This window comes from Accipiter gentilis, chromosome 6 (genome assembly GCF_929443795.1).
Source record: "Accipiter gentilis chromosome 6, bAccGen1.1, whole genome shotgun sequence".
NCBI lineage: Eukaryota > Metazoa > Chordata > Aves > Accipitriformes > Accipitridae > Astur > Astur gentilis.
Genome location: NC_064885.1, coordinates 39,848,288 through 39,863,108, shown reverse-complemented (window position 1 = coordinate 39,863,108; position 14,821 = coordinate 39,848,288). Strand labels below are relative to the sequence as shown.

The following is a 14,821-nucleotide window of genomic DNA, read 5'->3' as shown; positions in this document are numbered from 1 at the left end:
GCGTTGCGGGCAGGGAGCACCCAGCCTCCTCCCGGAGGAGGAGGAGGAGGAGGAGGAGGAGGAGGAGGAGGAGGAGGAGGAGGCAGGGGGCTGCCGGGGGCGGGCCGGGGCCGCCCAGCCAGTGGCGCGCCTCGCCGCCGCTTTAAATGATTTGGAGGGCCGGTGGCGGTCGTGGTTGTTGCTGTGGTTGGGGGTGGTGGTCGTGGTGGTGCCGCCGCCGAGCCGCGGCCGCCCTCCGGCTCCCTTCCCTCGGCGGGGCGATGGGAGCGGGGCCGGCGTGCCTGTACCTCTGCCTGTGCTGGGCGCTGGCCGCCCGGGCGAGCGGCGCGACGGAGCCGAAGCTGCAGCGGGGCATGTGAGTGGGGCTGGGGACGGGTGGTGGGTTTGGGGGGGCTCGCAGCACCGCGGGGACCCGCCGCCTTTGTCTGTGCCGGGGCAGGGACCTGCGCTCCTCCGGCTTCCCCACCCCCCCGCCGCTGAACGCAGGTCGGTGTTCATCGCGGTTCAAGCCGGCGACAAAGAAAGTTTTGCTGGGTGCGCCTTTAACTCACCCGAGTCGTCCACCCCTCCCCGCAGCGTAGATTTCTGATCCGTGGAGTTATTTTTGAGTGGTTGCTCGTGAAACTGGCAGCCCCGGGGGGAAGGCGGGCGGGCTTGCTCGACTTTGGTTCGAGATCTGAAGTGAGCTTCAGAGAGTGCATCTGCCGGTATCACGGACTCTCTTCCTTCTCTGAGCCTCGTACGGCGGCACTGGTCCATGCTTTTTGAGAGGCTAAGGTGAGCTTTACCTGCTGGAGAACAGCAACAGAAAAACCAGAGTAAGAAAACGTAAATCCGGGCGGGAGCAATGGGGACCGCGAGCAGGCAGAGGTGAGCGATGGAAGCATCCATCTGCAGCTGTAAGCACAGCTCGTTCGGGGACACAAAGGAGTTAGGTCCACATGGATACCTACTGGTGCTTGAGCAGAAGGAAGTTTCTATGAGGTGTTTCGCATGGCATGAGCAACAAATGTCCTTTGTTGTAAATACAATGCGACGTTTTTGTCAAGAGGTAGTTTTCTGGTCAAATTCTAAAGTAGGATAGCTGATAGCACGCACAGAATCTTATGGTTAAAGTTTTCGCTCATTGAAATTGAAAATAAAATTTCTGGAAACTGTTCCCTGCTTTGTGTCGGGCACCTTTTTCTCTGCAAAGCCCCCCTTGTATTTTTAAGGAATGTTCTCACCATGCCCCTGCCAAGGCAGTCTGACAACAGCCTTGTCGGATGTCTGTGTATACCCTAATTTCTAACCTCTTTTCTCTTCCTATTTTTTTTTTGACTTAATCAACTTCATCCTACCCTTTTATAATTAATTTGTCCTATATTTGATTTCAATTTAGTTATTTTTTCCATCATAAATTTGAAATCTCTTAGCCTATTGCTCATTGGTTTTCTATGCAATATTATCCAAGTATGTATTTATTAGAAGTGCTTTTAAGGTGGTTTGTATTACTCCATTTTGCTGGAGCACTAAGTATCCATCACAATGTGTAGAGAAGTCAAGTTCGTTTTCTGGTAAAACATGTTTCTATTTTTAGAAGTGCTCTGTGTTTCTTTCGGGCATGCTTCTTCTTTTCTTTATAAGCAATTACTCTACTGTGAGGAAGAATACTGTTGGCCTATATTAATCTGTTTTCATTTGACATTGGTAATAACCATGATCCTGCACTTAGGAAGCTGGAGGTGGTGTCAACTGTGAATTGCCTCCAAACAATTTTTGTTTGCTTTTACCTTTTTAAAGATAGGGTCACTGAAAGAACAAGGGAAACATTCCTTTCTGGAAATGACACTGTATGAGGATATTACCATTGGGCTCAAGTAATTGGGAGCAGCAGTGCACTGTTAGCCAGAAGCAATCAAAAAAACCCACCCAAAACACCCATACCTGTGGCAGAGACTTGAGTGCTTTTTCCAAGAGGCATATTCCTGCAATTACTATAATTCTTGTTGCTTTTCCTGAGCTAGAGCAATTATAAGTATTACTCCAAACTTACTTCATGCTATTTAGGGGCTTTACCTTGGATGTAAACAGAAATACAAGGCATCGTTACTCCTTAGCAGTAAGCCTGCCAGCTTTCACCAAGAAAACAGTGAAATGTCTGAAAGGATACTTTTAATGAATCACATTTTTCTAGTAATTCTGTTTTGTTCTTCTGAGATCGGTCATCTGCAGTCAATGCGATAAGAACAACAAATGTTTCCCTTGGAACGTACCATGCCGACTGCTTTCTTCTTTAGCATTTGCTGTTGTTTTGATTGAGATCTTATGTGGCTGAGGATATACAGGAGATTCTTCATAATTGTTTTTGTTCTGCTGTTGAGTATTTGCTCCTAGCTAAAAATGCAAGGGATCTGTGTGGATGTTGGTATTCTACTTCCAAGCCCCCTGAGGAGATTTAATGTAGAACAGATTATAGGATGACTAGCTGTTTCCATCAACTACATTTCCAGACAATTAGCCCTTGATGATCTTGTGTTAGAACTTTAGAGAACGCTGGAAGGACTGGAGAACAAATATGCAGTTGTCATTGAAAAGCATGCTATTTAGGCCTTGAAAGGAGGAATTAACCATCTCTTGTCATAAAAAGCACATTTTTAGCAGCTCACTTTGCAGTGAGCTCTGTAGTTCAAAATTGGGGTATATAATGACATTGCAAGTGTGATGTGTGGTTATCTAGCGTTGAGTTTACTTTCAGCATCGTGTTTCACAGAAGGCTGGGGGTAGCTGTGGGACAGTGCAGAAGTAGTTGAAATAGGACCTAAGACTAGAGGGCTTGAGTTGCTGTCAGAAGTGGTAAATCCTCTCCTAGAGAAATATTCCACTACAGGTTTTAGAAGTACAGATGTTTGCTCCTGGTTAGCTATATAGGACAGAGCAAAAGGCAGGAGTGGTTATGAGGTATGTGCTAGGAACCCACTTTGTGCAATAAATATTACCTTTCATAGTTAGGACTGAGACACGGATCAAGAATGGATTCTTCTGTTCCCAAGTGACACATGAGTGAGGACTTCTTTGAAAAAGTCATGAGATAAATGTTGCCCCTGTCAACATTAAGCCCATTGACTTGTTCTCTGGTTTTGCAGGTCCAGGATGACACCTAAAGGGTTTGATTTGATTTTTAGAGGACCCAGTCACAATCTTGCAATAAAACTATTTTGTTTAGGTGTTTTTGACTGCTCAAATGTTGCAGCTGCATATTTTCACTCTATACATAAGCAAGTAAATTTGGTGTCATTCCAAGGAACACCTGGATTTAGAGCTGGATTCCGGGCTGAGTAACTGTTTTCCAGCTTCAATCCTATGGGGCACTGTAGGCTTACTTGAGCACCTTCAGATAAATCGTGTTCCCAAAAGGAAAATCTAGCATTCAGATGGTATCTACGTTTGCAACACCCAAGTGAACTTGGTCCTTTAACCGTAGCCGTTGTTGGGCTACAAAGATACAGGACCATTTTTGCACCATGTCTCACTGCAAACAGATGTGGCTGTGGACACTATTTCAAAGTGATATAATTATTTTTTTTTGTTAGGTATAATTAAAAAGGTGAAGTCCACTTTTTTGAGGACTGGAATGTATTTCAAGATAAACTACTGTTGTAGAAAGCATTTCCATACGAAGAGATGGTTCTGAATTTTGATTGCTACAGTGGAAAAAATTGCATGTCACTTTTTTTTCTGCATTGCATTCCAACATATTCAAAGTAACACAAAAAATTCTTCTGTAAAGTATATGGTGATACAGCTTAAACTTGGAGCCTGGAGTGTTGTCATAATACTGTCCAAATGACGTGAAAAGTAGGTTGTGCAATCATTTCTTGGTGAGAAATTGTCTTAGTATATTGGCTGTTTAGCCAATACAAAATATGTTTTCACTTCCAGTGGTGCCAATTTGCAGGTGTGAGGAAAGTTTGTATTCCTAGCATTATATAAGGACTCAGAGTATGTTTAGTTTTTGGAGCTAAAATGAGTAATGTAGTAGAATCTCCTTCTATTTCTTTGAATGGGATACCCTATGTTCAGAGACTTGATAGTTAAAAAAAGATTGCAGGTGTTCTAGTGAAAATAAAGACCCAATTTGCCACTGGTGTATTTAAATTTTTATCTTACATTAAGTAAGATGAAGTTAGTCTTCTTATCAACTCTTTTTAAACCTTGGCTGAAGTGATGCTGGCAACCCAGAGTCACTGCCAAATTCTGATTTAGACTACTGAATTTTACCTAAGAGGTTTTACTTCAGCTGAAACCTCAAGCACTTCTTCTCAGTCCTGTCTGCCTAGAATCCATAATGTTGCAGTAAACCCTCAGTACTCTTGAAGAGTGGCTACCTCCAGCCTTTGAGGTTTGGATAATGTGATTCTAGTAAGCATGGTTTAAATGCTTTGGCATAAAAGTTATAGCAGTCCCATCCCCTCATTCCCCCTGCCTACTGCCCCATGTTCCCCCAGTCCTTTAACATCCAGTAGTTCTTTCTAGGAAAGAAAATTAAATGTTGAAGGCTGAGATGTTTCTTATCTTTGTGAATGTAAACAACACACTGAACAAAAAATAGTCTTTCTAGCCTGTGCACTACAATATCTTGCCACCAGATAGAGCTCATGCTGGTCAGCGTTGTAGCACAGAATCATGTTTTTCAAGAGTTTGCACTTAAAGCCTCTGTTTCAGAGTTTCTAGAGGAAAATTAATTTTGAGTTTAGTCTTTTAACAGATGGTAAAGGGCTTCTTTTTTTTTTCTTTCTTCTCTTGTATATTCATTGGCAGGAGACTTAAAGATAATGAATGAGTGTCATCATGGTATAGTTCTTTTCCTGATTTTTGACGGGTTTTCCTGCTCTTCAGGAAAAAAATGAGGTCAAGACTTCCTCCTAAACTCTGAAATAGCCGTAAGACTATGAAAATATGTGATTATCAAAGATGAACTTGATCTCATGATTGACAGTAAAATATTTTCCAGTTTTATAAATATCTGTTTTCATATCAGAGACATCACATAATGTACCTACAAGAAGTTTAGAAATTTGCTGCCCATAATCACAATAGCTTATATATACTGTGCGAGTATTAAATTTGCAAGTTTAAGTTAGGTAAGCTCCTGCTCCCGTTCACTTTTAATGGGATTTGGCTTCTTAAATTATTCTTCAAAAATGCACCCTAAGAAGGGAGAACTTGTCAGCATTTCTTTAGGTTTAATTGTGCTGCATTATGAAATGTTTAGTTATTAATGCATACGTATATTACGTGCATATATTCTGTGTTTGCAGAAGTTTTGATTTCTAGGAAAATTGCCTGCTTTTTGCTTCAATTTCTTCCTTCTGTTCATATCCAGTGCTGCATATTTATCATAGTTCTAGGCATGCCAAGATCTAGATGTGGCAGAGAACGTGGAATATTTTTAATAAATTTGAAGGAACCCCCTGGTGAGGAGGGGTAGGATTATCTGGTAATGTGAAACCTAGTCTTTGGATGACTTCAGCAGAACCTCCTTTGATGGAAGCAATGCTTTGGTCCTCGGAGAGTTAACAGACCATATTGCAGACTTGTGTTATTCACCAATTAAATACCTTCTCTCTTTGAACACAGTTAATAGATTTCCTCCTTCTGAAATTCAAGCCTGTTATTGCTTACGTTCTCTCTGAAATCTATTGCTTTTAATTTATTTGAGGAGAAAGAAATTTCCTTTCATTACTGCTAAATCAAAGCATTTTAAAATTGCATATTGAACATATGTAGTCTTGGGTTTATACTTTGGATTCTGTGCTGGTCTTGGTTTAAAATTAGTCATTAATTGTTCCAGAGGTAAACTTGAGATTTCTGCCTCTTGCCTGATAAGATGTATGCTTTCGGATACAACACGTACACAAGCTGAACTGTGCACTTAGCTGTATTTCTCTTGGTGTCTTTGACCTATGGATGAATATTTGATCTCGTGTGTGAAAAGGGGAATGTTATTTAAGTCAGAGTGCTGATGTTCTTTTTTTGTATTCTTTAGTGGAAATACTATACTGCCTTCCCTTTGTAAGTCAGAGCAGAACTTAGTTCAAATTGTTGCTTAGTAGAGAGCGCCATACCCAGACTGTGTTTTTATGTACACAAATTAATTCAATATTGAAAATGTTTCATACTATCTTGGGCTATGCCTGAGAAAGAGGCTTTATAAGGTGCTTTGTATTGTTTTATGACAAAAAAAAATTCTCAAATTATGGAACACTTACATATTTGGGGCCTCGTCTTTTCGGGTGAGAATATTTCTGTATAGGAGATGAGTTTTCATACACCTCAACCGTTACAATACTCTTCAGTGGTTATCCTTCTATTTGTAATTGCTAGTGCTCTCCCTGCCTGACAGATGCATCATCAGTGGTGGAAAATACAGTTGCATGAACTTATCTCTTATAATTTTATTCTTCATGAGGCAAGGCCTGTCCATCTGTTTTTGTCTGTAAAGTAACACCAGGAATCTGTGGGTTACTTAGAATCTCAGTGTAAGTTTCTAACCTGAAAGATATAAATGTTTGGTGAATATGTCCCACGCCCCCCCCCCCCCCCCCCCCCCCCCCAATTTACCACTGTTGAACACTAATCCACTAATGCATGCTTACTAGTTGCCATGGTTTTTTTGTGGCTAGAATTCATGAAATATTTAGCTTTACCAAAATTGCTTAATATTAAAAAAAAAAAATAATAAAAAAATTACACCCCCCTCCCCCCCCCCCCCCCAAATGGGCATATGCATCAGTGGTATCAAGCTAAGGATGTATAGGGGAGTAAAAGACTTGGAATATTTTAACACTTAAAACATTGGCATGTAGGGACTTTTCTTGCCTATATTACATGTTACTTCAAAAGTAAGCTTTCAAGAAAAGAGGTTTTGGCTCTAAACTGGTAAAATCTGACATCCACCAGAAAAATGGTGAACAATTCATAGATACTGGTTGCCAAATTGAAACTGAGGGGTTTGTTACCTTCTAACTAGTTTCACTGTCAAACAATGTGGCACTTGCTGTAAAGCAAAATAAGATTTTTTTTCTTATGACACAACTAATGTGACATTTTTCAGTGATTTTTATTTTAATATTTTAGCATCAGGTCCTCTTGAGTCTTCTTGCCAAAAGAAGCTGAGGTGTGTGTACCTGGCAGATTTACTGGGGTGACTTTTATTATACACTCTTCTGCAGTGGAATGATAATTGAGATGGGTGTAGTTAATATGAAATTTAATCTAGAGGTGACTGCTGCTACTTGATGCTTTCCTTTTATAATTTCATACTTTTTAACTTTTTTTTCTTTTTTTTTTTTTTCTGAGTTCTGGCCTATTATTTGCTTTGTCTTAACAATGACTATGTGCAAGCTATTTCCTAGCCTCCTTATATGTGACCTCCCATATGGTTTTCTAAATACATTAGAGTTGGATCCTTGGGACAAAGGTACTTTAAGTTGTCTGTAAAGCAGCCTGCATGCTAGAAGGGTTTGTTGGTGCTGTGTGAGGCTTGGCAGGCCTTGTCACTGGCAGTGACGGTGACATTCTTCTGGATGCTGTTCTTTCAGTCACTTGTTTAAAAATAACCCCAGCGTAGAAATCTGTGGAGGTGTGCAGAAGGCAACTAACAATGAAGAGCACAATGGATTTAAGAAGATGCCAATATCACATAGTCTCTGCAATTGTACTATTGTTTTGGTAATGAATTTTCTTTGTCTGCAGTAAGACTTATCCCAAAGCAGCCATATTCTGGGATAATCAACTATTTCGGGTACAGTAAATACAAGTAATGTGCACACTTGAGTGAACGTGAATGAAGACATGTATTTGGAGGTTATCAGAGTTGCATGCTAAAGTGGTGACACTATTCCTGTGGGTATGTACTTTACTTGATACTTTACCTGATCCTGCAGATGCCACTTAGTGCCTGCAGAGGTCAGCCAGTAGAAGAAACTATAAAACTGGTTGTTGCTGGGGACTGAGGCCATGTGACACAATTAAAAGGAAAAAATTTAAAAAATCACTCCTTGATTTAAAATGCAAAAAAGGTGACTTGGCAAATTGTAGTTAAATGACCTGGATGTGCATGTTTATCTTCTGCTTTTCTTGCTAACCAGAATAGATTATTCTGTCTTGGGGGAGGGAGGAGGATAGTTAAATAGGAGCTAAATAACAGACGCTACACTTTGATAGCAGTAGGAACTAAAAATCTTATTGTTGTTATAATAGCTGAGCGTGTAATTAATCATCTCATATTGATTTGCTCTTAATCTAGATGCAGTGCACAAAGGCTGAAAGAACTCTCATGTTGTTTAGCTGCTCCATGTAATCAGAGGGAGGATGTGAATAGGACACAGCAGTGCATTAGTAACCTGTGGGGTTAGGAGAGTCTTCTGTGGTGGACCTTCGTCCACAGATCCAGAGAATAGTAGTGATAATGAGACCTAATCTAAATGAGCTTGGTGCTTACGATCCATATCCCAGAGGACATATAAACATCACAAATATTGATATAGGATCAGTAGAGAGCAGGGATTGATTAGTGGTCAAGGGAGCAGGATGTCCTAATTGTCTCTGGTAGTGCTGATTAATTTTATCTGGGAAATGTGGGGAAATGAGCCTTAAAATAGATTAAGGGTAGAAAGGGGAGCTTGGCAGTCTAAAAAGGAAGAAAAGCCTTTTCTGTCATTCCTGCCTTTGTGAATTATTGTTGCTATTAAGCAATATATATCTAGAGACAAAATTTATCTGTATCTTTGTCTCTATATAAATAAATGTATGTAACTTGTTCTTTGAACCTTTTGTTTCTGTGGCCTATTTCCTAATTTGACGTTTTTTCCCGGTGTTCAGATGAAATTTGCTTTTCTCTCCTTTCCACTTGAGATATTTATAGCAAACTTTTAATCAACATCCTGTTTGCTGACCTTTTGTCCTTTATGGTGCAGGATGTTTCTGCATGGTGCCAACCTGACTTTCTAGAGATCTCTTTTATAAGAAGCTGGGCATGTTGTCCTTGGGTGGTTGGAGGTGTGAGGAGATTCAGACAATTTTCTAGCCTGAGAAGTTTCTAGCCAAAGCCATTGTGGCTATGTACAACTATGTTCTGATCAACATCAGTGTACATCTAGAACAAAGCCACTAGCTGTCATCACAGCAGTGGAGAATTTAGCCCTGACTATAATCTTGGTCGTCTTAAGGAAAGTTCTTATTTGATCTTTTCAAACTAAATCTGGAAAAGCATATAGACTATGCTTTTCTAAACTTTTAATAATGACATAAAGGGAAGGAGCACCGACCAATTAGTGTTTTGAAAATACAGAATCCCAGCAAGTTGCTTCTTATGACAGGTTCCATCTATTGACTGTTTCATGGGAAGATCAATAGTGTTCAGGCTGCAAATTCTTCAGCTGAGGCAATGCAGGCTACATCATCTAATTTTTAGGAAGATGTTAACAGCCTTCTGGCTTAGTGTAGAAAGTGCTGTCATTCACTTAGTCTCTGTGGAAGAACCTAAAATCAGGCAGCCAAATCATTCTTTGCTTCGTATTCATTAATGCTTTGATTTAAAGTTTGCGCTGTTGAAAGAAACCTTTAGGGATATCTTGATGTGTGTTTGCTCTCTTACTACCATTAAATCTACCTACCTTTAGCTTCTTGATTAGAGCTGGAAAAAAAGTGGATTGATAGAAAGAGAGATTTACTTTAATTGTCATTCAAAGAGCCAGGCGTTAGGATCATGGTAGGCAGAATAAGAAAATATCCCTGCCAACAGAGATATGATGTACCTTTTGAAATGGTGGAGCTGTTCCTTTTGTAGCTCTAGTGTGTTCAGTTGTCTTCCCATCTCCTCACCTCTGTTTGCCCCTCTTGGACCACACGTGCCAGGAGTGTGTGCAGAAAGCTGCGCCTCTGCTCCCATGAGCAGATGGCCTGTACCTGTCTTTTCCTTTGGTATGTGAAAACCATCTGCACTTCATCATAAGAGCCCCTCTACTGCTATATAAAATTACTTATGCTTGGGTGAGTGTGTGTAAAAGAGCTAACTGCACCGATATCCTTCTCAGACTTGCAGAATCATGGGCAAAGATGAAACTGCAGAGAAACTCACTTGGGAGATTGTAGACATGCTGTTTCTATCATCTATTCTCTGCCACGAGTTGTGGGAAGGCTGTAGTCCCTTCTCAGGGGAGCTCAGTTGAGGTGATACTGGTGGTGATGACAGCTTGAGGTGGAAGATGTAGAATTGCAGCTCAGGACAAATGACCACAATTGCCAAGTGACTCATTGAGGACATCAAGGATGCTGTCTGTATGTCCACATGCTGTGAGGTGCCGGGTAGGTGAGACCAGAGGCCAGTGAGCTTGTGGGCTGCTTCCTGGAATGGGCAGCAAATTGCTCGTGGGGAGAATAGGAAAAGGGGTGAGCATGCAGCGAAACTTTGCCTGAATAACTGCCTCAGCCTCAGTAACTTGAAGCTCATGGACTTCCTGAGTCAGATTTGCCATTTTTGTATTTAATAGACCTCCATGGGTGCTTTTTTTGACTGTATTTTTGTATGGAGATACATATTCCTTTTTAAATTCTAAACACAGGAATGAATTATATCCTGCCTGGAGATGCTTTCAATTTTCTCTGAACTTTTCCTGTTGTGCAGTGGTTCACAGGCATCACGGCTATATGATTAGCCAAGGCTGCTCTTGCTTCATGTTGGTCTAATTATCTGTTCATTAGAATCTTAAGTCTTGAGCTGGAAGTGTGTAGGGTGTCTTTGTTTAAAGGGCAGTCTCCTAATGCAAATATTAAAAGAGAGCTTTCTGGCTTGCTGAAGTCAGACTGACAAGCTAATAATAGCCTTCGTGTTAGTCTTGGCTAACAGAGAGCATCAGTATAAAAAGGTTTTAAGGGACTGGTGTATCAATCAAATCATAGAACATAATAAGCATTTGTGTGTTTTGCTTGTTTTAACACTTAAGCTCCCATTAAGAAATATTTTCTGAATGCAAAGGGAATGAGAGTAAAAATGGAGCTCTCCTCCTTTAAATGTACTATTACATCCACTTGAGCTTTCAAGTTAGTCTTAGATGGCCTCTAATAGAATGCCATATTACAAAACTGTATTTTTCAATAGCTGTAGTCTTGTTCAAGAAACTGTTCTTAAGTTTGTAGGTAACATATCGGAGCAATGAGTCAGATGGCTTAAAAAATGGTGTGTTGACTATGTGTGTGTGGAGTTGTGAAGATGGCTAATTGTTGGAGAGGGCATGTTTTCTTTCTCAGCTTTGCCAGCAGAGGATTACATGTTATGCAATTGCTGCAACTTAATTATAGTGTAGCAGAGGTTTTGATATCTGACTTTACATTATCCCAAGGGCATCTAGGAAGAATGGCTTACTTTGAATAAATCTTAATAAACATATGACTTTATGCTGCTGGCTTGTTTTGTTCTGTGAGTGCCATTTGTTCCTATTAACTGTATCATAGAAGTCAATACAGCTATTCCTGGAAAGATGGCAATATCACATGAGTAAGAATTTATAGGATGGGCTCAGTATGTCATTACAACGATTGTCAGCTTCTCTCTTTTATTTATGGAAGAGCAATGCATATGAATGTACCTTTATCTGGAAAGTTTTAGGCAATTCTAATAAAAGGAGATATGCATGAATTATCAGTACATGATGTTCTATTCACTAGAGGGAGAGTCATTTTAAAAAGCCTGCTAAGTGAGGCATGGTTGCTAAGTAAGGCGAAGGTTTTATTAGACCAACTGACGTAATGGAAAAAAAGCAGGCAAGATTTTGGGTGTACAAAGACCTCCTTTGGATGTGAAACAAACGGCAGACTTTGTGCTAAGAATGGCTTGGGAACAATTGCTCCAAACTGAAGCTAAATATGTTAAATGGTGAGGTAATTTGAGAGGAAGGGGTAGCTGGGACACGTGGGAAGTATTGCTAAGTAGTGGGGATGAGATGGGAATGTGGAGAAAAAGTGGTTTCTGGAGGAATTTAAGGCAATCTGAAATTACACTGCTACTGTCTTGGGTCTTGCTTCATGGTGTTGGCAGCTCCAGCTAGGGCAAACTCAAGGAATGGGAAATAAGGAGCAATATAGAAAACAGAATCTGCAGTGGAGGAGGAAGAACATGGAGCAATGTGGGACGCATGTCCACTGGAAGTGGGGTTTAGGGTGACGGAGATGAACAGTTCCTCCAAAGCCTGGGAGAAATAGGCATTCTAGTTCAGGAAACTAATTCTGTCAAGTTAAGGTTTTCTAGTACAGATGTACTCTTTACTCTTTTTCCATGGTGAGTGTGGTAAGACAACCAGAGCATGCAGTTGTGGACTTTCTTTTCATGACTTCCTTTATGTAGGCTATCTGGAATTCCTGAGGGGGTGGCTGGTTTGTATTTAATTCTGATCTGTTTCTCTACTGGAGTGTCCTCATTCAGCAAAGGTCCTCTTTACCCTGAGGTGGATGTCCCAAGTATTCCCCTCAGCTGGGGAGCTCCAGTACCTCCAGTACCTGGCTGGATTTCCCATTCTGGGTGTGCTTTGCATGATCACTGGCCTTTGCAGAGTACTGTGAGTCTTCTGCTCAGTACTGGGAATATTGTGGAGTGGTTTTGATCTAGGTAGGCAGGTTTTCTTCCACATATTTAGCTCATCAGTAAAAATGATTGCTCTTATATATTTTCCTCTTCTGCACAGGCTTAATTGAATGATGTTTGTAAACTACCTGAAGACCTGCAGGTGAAAGAAGTACTTTTTTTATTAGAAAGGCTACCTTGTGTGGTGTTCAGACATAATAGGAAGCTGTAAATTACTTTGGGCCTCTGAGAGGAAAAGCACCGTAAATCTTGAATGAGATATTAACAGTATCCAGTGTAACTAATGATAACTTTAACTGCCAGGCAGCAGTTGTGCTAGAACAGTTCTCTATCTTATAAATGCAACCACCCCCTCTCTGTTTTCTAGCGCAGGCTCACATTCATATCTCTGTCGATTGACAGAGGAAATGAGTGTGTGAATGTGTTACTCTCTAGCCTGAAAAGGGGTCTCAAACTGAAATTTGGGGAAGGACTTGTCTGCTAGCCAGTATGACACAACTGCTCAATGTTGTTTACCACTGATCAGAGTGGGTATACAAGGTCCCTGTTTCCCCCCTGCGTTTTAGTCATTGAGGTTTAAACTTGCAAAGCTTTACCAGTTAGAGCAGGCTGTCTGGGGGAATTAATGATTTAATTATTATGTTAACAATCTGTAAACTACTCAAAATCACTGGATTAATTTCATTTTTGATACAGTAGGCTCCTGCCTTAAAAGAGAACAAAAACCCCCGATGTTCTGTGGCTTTAGTTAGACCTTGCATGTTTTATGCAGTTATTTTCTGGCATGCAGTACTTCCTAATTTACCCTAGGGCAAAGAAATCAGAATAAGGCTGGCAGAATCTCTGCAAAACTAAACACGTGCCCTTTTTTTTTGACCCTCCATGCCTCCTGAAATCCTGCTACATTTGTAACCAGGGCTAGGTAGCAGGATGAAGATTACATATCAACCTACAAAGCAACACTTTAATTTTGGTCTTGTTATTTTAGGAATAATCAGCAGAGAACAAGGATACTTCCTCTTATGAATTTCATGTGCTTCCCTGAGGGGACTGACAGCAAAGGGGGTCTCTTATAGAATATACACTTTCCACAGCAATAGTTTAAATAAATCTTATCTGCCCTTGAATCCATGGTAAATATTCCATTGATTTGTGTGGAGCCTGAATTTCGTTGTACATTTGCCTACTGTTTTCTAAGGCAGATGCTGTGTTTTCATTGCGTATGTATAGAGGCTGGCTATTCAGTAGCTTTGAGCTGTGGAGGTCAGTGCCTATAGTTGTCAAGTCTTTGATTCCCACCCTGGAATGTCAGCTGAAATGGGGGCTGTCGCATGTACAAGACATAGAGGGAGTCTTCCAGCAGTCTCGGTGTAGGAAGAGCCTCTCAAGCTCCCTTGCCTCAGTCGTCTGCTCCTCAGCTTGTGAGGTGCCATCCTTTGTCAGGCAGCGCCTCATCTGAAAGGGTTACCGTAGACTGGTGTTAGCGAGAGACAGCAAAGGGTGTCTGCTGAGTTGTCAGTCAAATCCTGCTCCAATGCTTTAGCTCTCGTTTTCTGGGAACAACATACAGTTGTGTTTTGCTAGCCAGGCTGTTCATGTAAAAAAAAATATGCCATTGGGAATGTGTTCGTGCTTGTGACTTGTGCAACCAATGTATTAATGAAATCCTGGCTCCATTAATGTCTGTGGACCACTTGCCATTCTGGAATTGTGGGATCATGATTTGTCAGGTGTTTATGGATACTATATTTTTTGTAAGAGAGCTGTTTGATCAGTTCAAGGTGAAAAAAAATCATAGAACTACAGTATTTTTAAATGGCAATGTAAAAACTGTTTCAAATTGTTACTAACTGCTATACATAGCATAATTCTATGTATATTTCTCTAGCCTTCTAAATTTTGTGTTAAAAGTAATAAAGTATCTTTTTCTTTCCCTCAAGGCCAAATGTCTGTCCAGTGTTTGAGTTGGCACTGGTAGGACACCAACAGCCATGTGTTCAAGCCTTTAGTCGCATGGTCAAGATGTGGAAACAAGGTTGTACAAGGAGGAGATGGTGTATGGGCTATGAGAGAAGGTAATATATTCTCTATAATTATGAATGGGTTCTTGCTACTGAACTTAGTGCAAATTCCTCATAACTCTTTTTGGTGTGAGAAGTTGTAAACTCTCTCATCTGAAATATGTGTGACTTAGTTATG

At 40.7% G+C, this 14,821-nt stretch overlaps 1 protein-coding gene across 1 annotated transcript in view; it reads left to right on the top strand.

Moving 5' to 3' along the window:
• The first annotated feature begins 205 nt into the window (after nucleotides 1–205).
• The window catches only part of LOC126039439 (multiple epidermal growth factor-like domains protein 6), a 200,792-nt gene continuing 186,176 nt past the window's right edge, over nucleotides 206–14,821 (top strand). The window contains exons 1-2 of the mRNA XM_049802584.1: nucleotides 206–355; nucleotides 14,563–14,697. Of these exons, the coding sequence (XP_049658541.1) occupies nucleotides 261–355; nucleotides 14,563–14,697 (230 nt within the window). The 5' untranslated portion in view covers nucleotides 206–260. The remainder of the gene's footprint in view (nucleotides 356–14,562; nucleotides 14,698–14,821) is intronic.